Source organism: Protopterus annectens, chromosome 17.part0 (assembly GCF_019279795.1).
Source record: "Protopterus annectens isolate FY-2018-M chromosome 17.part0, PAN1.0, whole genome shotgun sequence".
NCBI lineage: Eukaryota > Metazoa > Chordata > Ceratodontiformes > Protopteridae > Protopterus > Protopterus annectens.
In genome coordinates, this window is record NC_056751.1 from 253,260,707 (window position 1) to 253,272,971 (window position 12,265).

At 39.8% G+C, this 12,265-nt stretch overlaps 1 protein-coding gene across 1 annotated transcript in view; it reads right to left on the minus strand.

Moving 5' to 3' along the window:
* The window catches only part of DEPDC7 (DEP domain containing 7), a 317,686-nt gene that overhangs the window by 199,666 nt on the left and 105,755 nt on the right, over positions 1-12,265 (minus strand). Inside the window, exon 3 of the mRNA XM_044058996.1 lies at positions 3,659-3,792. Within this exon, the coding sequence (XP_043914931.1) occupies positions 3,659-3,792 (134 nt within the window). The remainder of the gene's footprint in view (positions 1-3,658; positions 3,793-12,265) is intronic.

Below are 12,265 nucleotides of genomic sequence, written 5' to 3' on the forward strand. Positions count from 1 at the left end.
AGGTAGAAGTTAAGGCCGCAGTCAACTTCTAATCCCAGTCCCTTGCCACTTAGTGGATACTTTGGGTATTGTTGTTTTGATGGTATGAAGGGACATGGTGTTGAAGGGAATGATTATACATTTCTTTGCATTCAGTTCATGACAGTGACTAAGACACCAGTCATTAGTCTGAATGAGACCCTCCTGGAGTATACTGACATTATTTGGGGATTCAATAATTGCACCCAGTTTGCAGTAGTCTGCAAACTTTGTCAGCCACAACCCCTTAGTTTTGACCTGAATGCCCAAGAAGTATATATCAAACAGTAGGGGACCAGCACTGACCCCTGTGGTACCCCACTGGTAACATGTCTGCTGGCTGATTGTCTCACAAACTGGATACACACCATCAAAGTGGGTGACGCCACACTGGCAACCCATCTTACAACGAAGGGGTTTACATTGTTTGCCAAGTTTCAGTAATGCCTGAATATGAGATTGTGTTGAAAGCTTTTGCCAAGTCGAAGTATGCTGTGTGTACAGATTTGCCCTTGTGAAAGGCCCTGGTCACATTTTTAAAGAAATCCACCAGCTTTCACAGGCAGGCTTTGCCCTTGAAGCCAAACTGGGCAGGGATCCAGGGTTAGGAGGTTGCCAAAGTCTTCACTTATTAGGTCCATAGGGGTACATTCCATGGCTTTACAGAGGAGGCTGGTCAGGCTTATGGGTCTAATTCCCCATGTCTGATGCTAGGCCACTTTTGTGGAGGGGATTAACTGTGGATGTTCTCCATTCTGCAGGAAAAAAGCCTGTGGTTAGGCTATGACTGGAGAGTAATGGTGATTGCTAGTTCATGTTTTAGCCTGTTTAGAAGACAGCCTGGGATGCCATCTGATTCCATAGAAGCAGTGTTTTTTGTTTTTTTTTTGCCTTGGACAAGGCTTTACCTGCTTTTCAGATATGTAGGGTGGGGGTGGTTTGTGATAAATTTGGAAGAAATAAGGTAGTGAAACCTATCCGACAGCAGGTTTGCTACCTCTGTGGGGTCAGTGTGTAATACCATTGGTCACTAGTAGTGCACATGCTTGGGTCCTACCTTTTAGGCTATGTACATAGATGTAAAAGGCCTTATGGTTACCCTTGGCTGTACTTGTTAAGTTTCTCTCAAAGAAGCCCTTACAGGATTTGACAATGATAAATCAAATACTTAGGAGTACGATTAAAAAAAGGATTTCATTGTGGCAGCCAAGGATGTGGGAGGAGACTAAAAATGCAAAAAACTGAGAAACTAGCAGCTCTGATTTATGGATATAAATAGCAAGATGCAAGCAGTTAAAATGGTTTAGTCCTTTTAGGCATATTTTTATCAACTACAGGAGGAGAAGTTGTGGATAGCAATTAAAGAGCTCCAGGATTTTATCTGGGAGGGGAAGATGCCAAGAATCAAGTGGGATAAACTGATTCTTCCAATATAGAGCAAGGTGGTTTGTGATTACCTGATTTGAAGTGGTATTTCAGAGCTATACATTGAATTCTAGCTATAGGCACCTTAGAAGTGGAAAGGGATGATGACAAAGTAGGGGGGTAAGCTCAAGAAACAAGGAGAGACAGGGATTTGGATGCAGATTCTTGAGAAAAAAAACATGCATATTATATTCATAAAGTAGCAGGAAGCATTTTAAGAACTAAATCAATAAGGAATGGAGAATGGAGATATCTAACTGCAGCAAGAGGGGGTTGGAATTTATTGGAGAAAATTGGAACAAATGTATTGGGAGCAAATAATTAGAGAGGGAAAGGTAAAAGAATGAGAAGAGGCCAAAAATTTGTTTGGACTGTAAGCTAGAGATTGCCTAAATTCCGATATCAATCCTTGATCGGGAAGGCAAAGAGAATGAAATAGAGGACTCCTAAGTGAAAGGCCAGTACATGTAGAGTTTAGTACAATCTAGAACAGAAGCTGCTATTGAAAAAAGGACAATTAGTACAGTATATAAAATATACTGCATGATAAAGAATCGGAGGACATTAGAAAAGATTGACAAGAGCCTGGATAAGCAATTCAGAGAAACAATGGAAATGTATATACTTACAAGTATCTCAAATATGCAAAGTCTAAGGATCCTTGCTTGGAAATGTTTACATGGGAGTCTACTTGAGGTATAAATACTCAAGAATTCTTCCTCATGTTTAATAGCATATGTTGGAAGTGTGAGAGGGAAGAAACAGGTAATTGGGGACATTTTTTGAAGTGTAACGAGTTGGCAAAATTTCTTGCAGACTACTCTAATTACAATACCGGTTGAGCAAATTGATACAACTAAGAGCTATGATAAAAAAAAATCGGAACTGCCTAGACATAAGGCCTTGCAGAGTTTAAATTATGGTGGCTGCCAATAAAGCAATTAGTATAAAATGGAAATCAATGTGTAAACCAACTGTACTAGAAATAGCGACTATAGTAACAGATAAACCTGGAAATGGGATATTTAGGAGAGTAGGAGCAATTACATTGAAAAAAATGGGAACGGTGGGAACATATGCAGAACATTTTGGAGGAGTTTAAAAGAAAGCAGAATTTGAATGAATTATGTAATGGCTGACTGGCAAGACAGGATTGACAAGTGAAGTATGTTTGCAACTAAAAATGTCAATATGGGTCAAGTTATTTTGCGTTGGTGACATCCCTGAAAGTTAAAATTTGATCTGCACATTGACACTGCAGTCAAGGAGACACTGCAAACTAAGCTCTTCACAGAGCCAAGAGCCTGTTAAGTGATCATATTAAAGAGGTGCCACCCTCCTTACTTCCAACCCTCCCAACATTCACAAATCTAAAATCTTCCACATGCAAACTGGAAAGTGCCTACAACAAAATTGGAAAATTCGCCTGCAGTCTCCCAAACTGCTGCTTCCATCACTGCACAACACAATCCACTAGCTTGAACTTCAACAGATCACCCTCTCCCAGCTAGTCAAAGCACACACAATACTTCATCTACCTGAAACACCCTCACTGTCAAATCCTATTTAATAGCATATACCAGAGAGAACTTAAAAACTTTTTGCTAACAATTTATTATGGTGACTTGCTAGTCTCTGCTGCCATCTTCAAGGCAGCAAACAAGATTCCAAACCATATTAGGCTTTAATAACCTGCAACAAATTCACATCTGCCTGAAAATATCACCTGGCAACTACAGATACGCAACTGTATCGCACCTACAGTTTGAAATATGCAACCCTAACCCTGTCCACTATGGGTATCAAGTGCATTTGATTCTACTCAATATCTTGAAAACATGTATTTTCTTAATATGATATGCATTGTAGATAGCTGACCATTTACCACACTTTCCTGCTAAACAAAAGCAAATACATACATAAAACAAACTTCCATTCAAGGCTGTACAAATATGAACACAACTGTGTGGGACAGAAATAAGGCAGTTATGAGGAGAGGAAAAAAAAAAAAAGTGTCTGGCACTGGATCGTATCATGCAGGTATGGTTACTGGACAGACAGTATGGGCCAAGCAGTTCATAGCAATGGCAACCTAAACACGTGGCTAGAAGATCTTAAGGTCTTGTTTATGCAGCTTGCATTGTTTATGCAGCTTGCATTGCAAGCCCTTCTTGCAAGAAAAACTGCTGCTACTCCTTAAAGTCTACCCCCTTACCTTCATCAGGCAAATTCTGGTTGACCTTTAACTGTACAGAATTAGCCGGCTTCAGACTCAAGTTATCCAAGAGGTCTTCTAAAGATTTTTCAGACTTCATGGGAGCAGAACCAGGATATACAGTCGATTCCTGCCTGGTTTGGAAAAGGGGAGAAGTGTAAGTAAATCTCTAGTGAATACATACATTCCTGTCCTTCACCAAGGCTGGCAATTCTAAGCATGCATTTTATTATCCTAACTTTCTGGAAGTCAATGCAGGAAAATGAGAGTGTGTATACTCACTGCACCATTTGATCTTTGGTTTGGGTTGCTAGTTCAAATGATTCATGACAAAAAGCCAGCTCATTTTCTTGGTACTCACTGTAGAACAGTGTGTGTGTTGTAACTCTAAGCATTTCAAAGTGAGGGCACATGCATATAAATAGAGAGCACATGCAGGCAGCAGTGCCATTTTGACAGAACAGCCAGAGTGTTAACATGCATGAGTGCAGTAGTCAGTCTGTTTATAAGTTTAAAGTTACACATCAGGATTGAGGTTTGGTACGTAATAAAGCTTTTTGAACCAAGCCCACAACTGTTGGTCTGTTTTATCCAAGCGTCATTGTGCCAGAAGCGGGATGTCTGAATGATGTGGTGTTAGTAGTAGCATGCCTGAATGATATGGTACCAGGAGTGGCACATCTGAATGACATGGTGTTAAGAAGTTTCATCCCAACCTGCTCAAATGATTAAGGTCAAACGAATTTCAGGTAACAAATTAATTCTGTCATAAATGATGCAAAGCATTCGCAAAGCACAAGACACATTGATAAACAAAAATCACAAAATGTATTACTGATCAAGTGTTCAAAACCATATTTGATAAAATTATTTGAAATACTTGCGCATTCAGAACTACTTCTGATTTTCATAACTAGCATGTTAAAAGTAAAGCAAGCACAAGAAAAATATAAGGAGCATGTTAAAAGTCCAACGAGCATGTGACGCCCATGCACTGGCCCAGTAATCAAGGAGCCTCAATGCTGACCACTAGCACCAGTGAGGGGTGTCTGCATTGGGGGGGTAAATAAGTACAGACACAGTAAAGTACAATTTCCCTTAAGAGCACACAAATCACAGTCAGTCTTGGGCTGGTTTCTCCCTTTCTCCCCAGATCCCCAAAAAGACTCCCAACTGGCACAGCTATAGGGTGCAGATCTCAGCTAAGTGGTCAAGCCAAAGCCTCCAGCACCCTCTCTGTCCAACCAGTGCTTCGTGTCCCTGCTCAAGTAGCTGACACATGCACAGTTTGAGATACAAATTGTACACAAACACACAGACACTCCTGGGGAATGCTGGCACAGGTTCTTCAGCTATGCCCCCTCCTGTCCAGACTATAAAGGTAGAAATCACGGCCACCAAAAACTATTTATCAGCTACTATAAGGCCCTTCCCAAAGGGTGACCAATTCCACTGTGTGCTTTTACTGTTATTCTAATATTAAGTGTAACCCAGGGCTAAGGCTGTTGGGAGTGGCTTATACAGCATCACCAAATACATGCAAGCACTCAGAGCTTAAATTCTCTCTACACAAAACAGCCACAGTTGAAAAGTTTAAAAATATTTTATAAATTAAAACACAAGGCAATACTCATCAATTCAGCACAGTGCTAGAGATTTCAGAAATCACAGGAAAATATTTTAAAATATTCTAGGATAGTCTGACAAATATAGAAAACAGCTACACTAATCTGGCTATATGCCTATTGGTCTCCAAGAGAAACTATGTTCTAAATTCTACTTAATGGTAAAGTGCTGGTGAGTTGCGGTCAGCTTTAGAACAAAATACAAAATGCTCAATCTTTCTCTCAGAGATACTCAAGTTGATAATGCACACTACTGCAGAGTCATTTCAGATTACATCATTCTTGACATTTCTACTTACATTTCCCAGGCTCACAGAACTTAAAATTTTTTAACATTTCTTTTTGTAATCTGCAGGAAGCCACAGCAATAAAAGACACTTTCATGTAAGACCTAGTAATCATCTCAGTCTTACAAGAGAAAGAATTTCCTAGCCCAGACATAGCAAGTACATAAAAGCAAAGTGAGCGTGGAAAAGCAAAGCGGCTGCATTTTTTTAATAGACCACTACGTTTTTTGATGTGTGCTACTATTTCGCATGGACAAACTATTCAAAGTATAACTAGAGTTGTTCGAATTATTTCAGTTTGCAACGTGTGTGCTTTATTACAGTACAATTTTGAAGAGAGTTTACTGTATGCAAAGTACAATTATTTTGAAAAAATTTTGCTGTGTACAATTCATTTGCAAAGTGCAGTTATTTTGAAGTGTTTCTTATACTGTACAGAGTTATTTCACAAAATACTGTCATTGAGAATTTTCTTGTTCTGTATACAGTTCATTCACAAAGCAGTCATTTTCAAAGTGTTTCTTACACTGGTAAAGGTGATTTTGTAAAGAACAGTGATTTCAAAGTGTTCTTGTGCTACGGAAACTTGTTTTACAAAGTGTTATTTTGAAGAGTCTATTGTGCTGTTGAGCATAGTTACACGTTTTTGGCATAGATTTCTGACGTGTGTATGTTCACACACAATTCCAAGAATATTTATTACCATGTATTGGCATGGCAGAGGCATTTCGCAGACCTGGTCCACTTGTGTTTGATCAGAATATTGCAAAGAATTGGGGAGTATTTGAGCAGGAATAAGATATTTTCATACAAGCAGCTTTTTCTGATAAAGATGCGCATATACCAGGGCATTTATTTTGCTTAATCTAGCAGGGTCAAGAGCTATTGAAAGAGCGTTCATTTCTGTATGCACCAGCAGTATATGCAGAAGAAGGGGAAAACTGCCAAATAGTTGTACAAGCTGAATCAAAGGAGGACCCCCCCCCCCCAAGTGCTTGAAACTTAAATTTAGAGAAATGTGCAACCCCCAGACAAATGTTACATTGGAGAGGCACTTTTATACAAGAGACCAAAAGCCAGGAAACTTTTGCAACTTACATTATCGACTTGAGAAAAAGCTAAAACATGCAGATTTGGTGATTTGAAAGAAGAGTTGACAAGAAACGGGCTTGTGTGTGGTGTTAATGCTGCTGTGAGAAAGATTTTTGTTTGAGACAGTGATAACATTGAGCAAAGCCAGAGATGTCAGATACACGAGCTTACAGAAAGGCACACATATGCTTGCACGTGACAAGAACATGGTTTCAGCAGCCTCTAGAGCAAACTTTGACAGCATGCAGCACGCGGCCAACAGAAACGGGCCCAATCACATGGCAGCTGCAGCCCCTGCGGGATTTCCAGGAACTGCCTGTACCCTTCTAGCAAGTTCCAAGACTAGCTCAGTAAAACGGACATGCTCAATGCAGCATAAGGGCGAGTCAGCAAAACCCAAGTAAAGACATTGTTAACCATCGAAATTGTGGTGCCAATCACTAGTCCAAAAAAGAGAAGAGAAAAGTGTTTAGCATTTGGTCAGCAATGCCAGAAGAGTAAAAAATGGAACCACTTTCAAAAGCAAGCCTCATTCATTAAAAAAAGGGTCACTCGAAAAAAGCAAGTTGATCATATAGAAAGCTGCAACTCTACTTTCTATGTAGAGGTTGGTGTAAAGGTTAATGCAGTAGATTAGCAAAAAACCAAGTGGTTTGTGGGTTTACCATTAATCAGGACAGTAGAGAGTTCAAAGTTGACACTGGTTCACAGTGCAATGTTATGTCAGCCGAAACATTTGCTAGAGTAAGAGCTGGTGAACAACTTTGACCAATTATGAGAAACTTATTGCTTATGGAGGTGAAAAAATTCAAACTGAATTCTCAGTAATGCTTTCATGCTATTCAGCTGGGAACAGTTACAACTTGCAATTTTTGTGCAGTCATTATTAGGTCTCAGAGTTTAACAATGAAACTGCTTTCTTTTACCAAAGTTGTCCATCATGTAAGCACGTCTTTGTTCCAGTTTCACACATGCTACTTTCTCAGAGTATGTGGATGTTTTCAAAAGACAAGTTAAGTAAACTTCCAGTTTTGTACTCCATGAAATTAGACCCAGAGGTCAGACCAACGAGAAGAGTTCCAATAACTATGCAGGACACAAACTCCAGTTAAATAAAATGGTGCAGCAAGGTGTGATTTGTCCAGTTACAGAACCAACTGGATGGGTGCATTCCATGGTAGTTACTCAGAAGAAAAGCTCAGATGAAATCAGAAGCATTAAAAGACCCCACCATCCTGTGTGTACAGTCTCGGAAGTTGCTACCCTCATGCCAAATGCCACTGTTCTGTCTTAGATGCAGAATTCATTTTGGCAAGTAATGCTTGATCGCAAATCTTCACTACTAACTACATTCAGCACACCATTTGGTAGATATAGATTTCTCGGAATGCCTTTTGGAATAAATTCTGCCAGTGAAGTCTTTCAGCATGCAATGCAGCAATTTTTTTCAGTTTGTGTGCTATAATAGACCATCTACTAGTTTGAGGCAATGGTGAAACAGATTAGGACAATCCTCAGAGAAGTTCTGGAAAGAGCACATGAAGTGAATCTAAAGCTCAATCCTGTGAAATGTAGATTCAGGCTACCAGACGTTACTTATGTCGGTCATTTATTTACCAGTTGAAGTTCATGACCATATCCTTCCAAACAGCTATTATTTTAGATGCCATGCCCAAGCCTTACAGCGTTTTCTTGGTATGGTTAACTATTTGGGCAAGTTTATACTGGACTTCAGTGAATTATCACCACTGTTGAGAGCTGACATGTAGAAATGTTGCCTGGTCATGATTGGACCACCACCAGAGAGCATTTGATGACCTGAAAGAGAAAATTACCAGTCCATATATGTTAAGATACTAGGATATCACCAACCAGCAATTTTTTTCCTGTGATGCTTCAAAGTTCAGTCTTGGTACAGTTATTCAAAGAGGGCAGACCAGTAGCCTAGGAGTACAAAACACTTACCTAAACTGATATAAATTATGCTGAAATTGACAAAGAACTTTTGGCAATTGTGTCCACATGTTCAAAGTTCCACAATTATATTTATGGCTGGGCTATCCAGAGACAGATAATCAACCACTAGTCACCATTTTAAAGAAGCCTATGGATACATCTCCAGCAAGACCACAAAGAATGATGCTTAGATTACAAAAGTAAAACTTCTAAATGGTCTATACAAAAGGCAAAACTTCTTTATCTGGCACTTATGCAGATCACCCAAAAATACTACAGAAAAGCTTGATGCAGAGAAGTTTGACTCAGATGTCATGGAAGTGCTTACATTTTCTACCACAAGACTTGACAAGCTAAGAGATGACACAGACTGATCCAATTTTGCTAAAGTTCAACCACTTCATCAATGTTGGACGGCCATCAAAGCAATCTTGTGTACCAACAGAAGTGCAACCTTATTTTCCTTAGAGATAACAGGTTTATGGAAGATGGTATCATTTTCATAGGTCCTAAAGTTGTCATTTCTACTCCCTTACACAACAGGAGTACATCCAGATTTTGCATCATGGCCACCCAAGTTCTGAAGCTACCAAAAGGGTGAGAGGACTACTATTTTGGCCTTCTCTGTCAAAACATATCGATAAAAGTACTTTCATCTTGTTCAGTATGCAATAGTAATAAACCGCATTTGCAGAAAGAGGGACTTCAGCCATGCCAGATTCCTGAACTACCTTGGTCCACAGGAGCCCCTGACATATTCAAGTGGAACAGTCATAATTAGTGTTGGTAGACTCTGGTTCGAGATTGATCTGCTACCCAATGTTCAGTATGGTCATTACCAAGTTGAAACATTTCTCAACGGTGCCCAGTTAACCAGTCAGCTATTTCAGAAATTTGCAAAGAGTGGGACTTGGTCCATGTTACCAGTAGTCCTTCATACCCACAGTCAAATGGCCTAGCTGAACATGCAGTACACAGCAATTACTACAGAGGTCAAAAATGACAATACTGATATTTTCTTGAATTTGCTTAAATCGCAGAAATATACCCAATAACAATTTACTTGTCTCACCTGCGCAGAGACTTCAGTCTAGGCCAGTGACACACAACCTTTTTCTGGGGAGGGTAACTACACAACCATCTCTGGGCCACCTCAAAACATAGCAAGTCATTACGAGTCAACAATAGGTACAGGTGACTAGCATTTTTACTTAAGACAGCAGTCATGAAATTGCCTGTTTTCTATATCAACTTTGCATTTCCGGCTTGCAGCCATGACTTATTACAAACTCTTGCAGAAAATTATTACTGTTTACAGACTACAAGTTATAAACAAAGAATAGTTACTTCTGCAGCTAAAATTAGGTGTGCGCAACTGCAGTCAATTAGGTAAGCAAGCATGTGCCAGAAAGTTTGCATGACTGGAGTAAGGCATAGCATTTTTTTCACTTTTTTTTGTAAAAAGAAGTCTTGGTTACTCTCTGGGGGCTGGATGGTGTTGCGTCGAGGGCCAGATTTGGCCCCGGGGCCATACGTTGCGCATCACTGGTCTAGACAAACCAGAACCTTGCCCATCAGTTCCAGTTTGTTGGTGCCTAATGCTAAAAACACCAGAGCAATCAAAGCCCAACAATTCAAAAAAAACATGCATTTCAGAAGTCCAAATACAATAAAATGAGCAGATTTCTTCATTCATTAAAAGCAGGAATAGTGCGGATGCAAACATCAAAAGGTTTTCATCGACTTGTCAAGTGAGAGGTGTATGTGCAGAGCAGATATCTTACTTAGTGGAATCTGAGGGTACAGAATACAGTAGAAATCACAGGCATCTTCCAGTGTCCAAGTTGATATCACAGCATCATACTGGTGATACAGACTCTAGATCTCAGAGAAATCCAGACAATGTTCCTATTGAAGGAAATCTCTCAGTACCCATTCCCGATAATGCCCCTGAATGCCACACAATCAAGATGCATTTCCAGACATAGTGTAAAATACGCAGCAAGCTGGAAATGACCATTTGACATGCAGTTATACAGAACTAATTATCTCAGTACCCATTCCCGATAATGCCCCTGAATGCCACACAATCAAGATGCATTTCCAGACAGTGTAAAATACGCAGAAAGCTGGAAATGACCATTTGACATGCAGTTATACAGAACTAATTACAAATGAAAGGATTATTTCTGTACAACTGCATGTCAATGATTGTTGTCATTATTACTGTGCATGACAACTTCTCAAAAGAGGGAGAATGCAGAACAGAGTGTGTGTTGTAACTTTAAGAAGCATTTCTGTGAGGGCACATGCAGGCAGCAGCACCATTTTGAAGGAACAGCCAGAGTGTTAACATGTAGGAGTGCAGTAGTCAAGTTTATAAGGTTTAAGTTACCAAGGCTCAATCCTTATGTGCGTGTTTGTATGTAATAAAGCTGTTTGAACTGAACCCACAACTGTTAAGCCTGTTTTATCCTGACCGGACGAACAACACTCGCCACTTCATTTTACTAATTGATTTATGCAGATTTGATTTATGCACAGAGGTCAACAGCTAGTTTTCTCCCTCCAACCCACACATTTGAACAACTTAACTTTTATAGGGCTTCTGTGTTCAGACAGCCTATTCCTCGTGTAGGAGGGAGTGTTCCTACTGCCAAACCAATGAATAACTAGCACAAAGTTTTTAGCCTCCCCTCCACACAAGGGGAAATGGTATAAAGTGGAAAAGTTTTAAAATGAGAGAGATGCATATAGCAGGCAATCACTCAAGGGTGACAGAGGGTTGGTAAGACATACACCCTGTAGGGGAAGTCAAGGTCATCATTCTCAAGTTATGCTAAACTCACACTACAACAGTCTCAACTTTTGGGTCAAAAAGGTATTATGCAAAACCTTAAGCAGCAAAGGAGGCAAGAACCAGAACCATCACCCAAAAGTGGGAGAGAGAGAAGTACCAGCAGAAGCTTTTTAGTGTGTGGGGTGATCTGTAGTAACTGGGTAGAAAGATAATTCTATCTAAAGTTTAAAAAGGCAATATCCTTTATGGGCAACAGCCTATCCAGCAGCAATTAAACCTTATATTTGAAGGTTGTGCGTTATAGTGAGTACTCTCACTGCATTCTCTACAAAAGGATCACTGCTGCAGTATCTCACTGCATTCTCTACAAAAGGATCACTGCTGCAGTATCATTCTTTACCAAGAGTAAGAGTAGCAATTTGGTAACCTACCACTTGAATGAGAGGTGCAGAGCCTGTTACCTGTCCCTGGATAGGATGTCTTTGTTAAAGGTTTGTAGAAAGTACAGCTAGTGGCCCATGTGGCTATTTCTTGGATATTTAGCAGAAATTGCTGTTGTGGTTGTCTAGTAGCGGAGAGTGTCCCTTGTTTTTACTGGTTCTTTAGTAATTTTTCTGCCATTCCTACAATGCAATTAATCAATAAGATTGTGGTTTGACACTGGCCTGCCCTTCTTTCCTGTCAGAAGTGTTGGTCAGATTGAAGTACTTGTTTCTTCCTGTACAGCATCCAATCTCTAGCCACATCCATTAAATGTTATACTTTCTTCCTTTGAGTTGTGAAGTAGGGCAGAATACTGGTGAGCTGTATGGTTTGAATAAAAAAAGAGAGTGGGAGACCATCTATA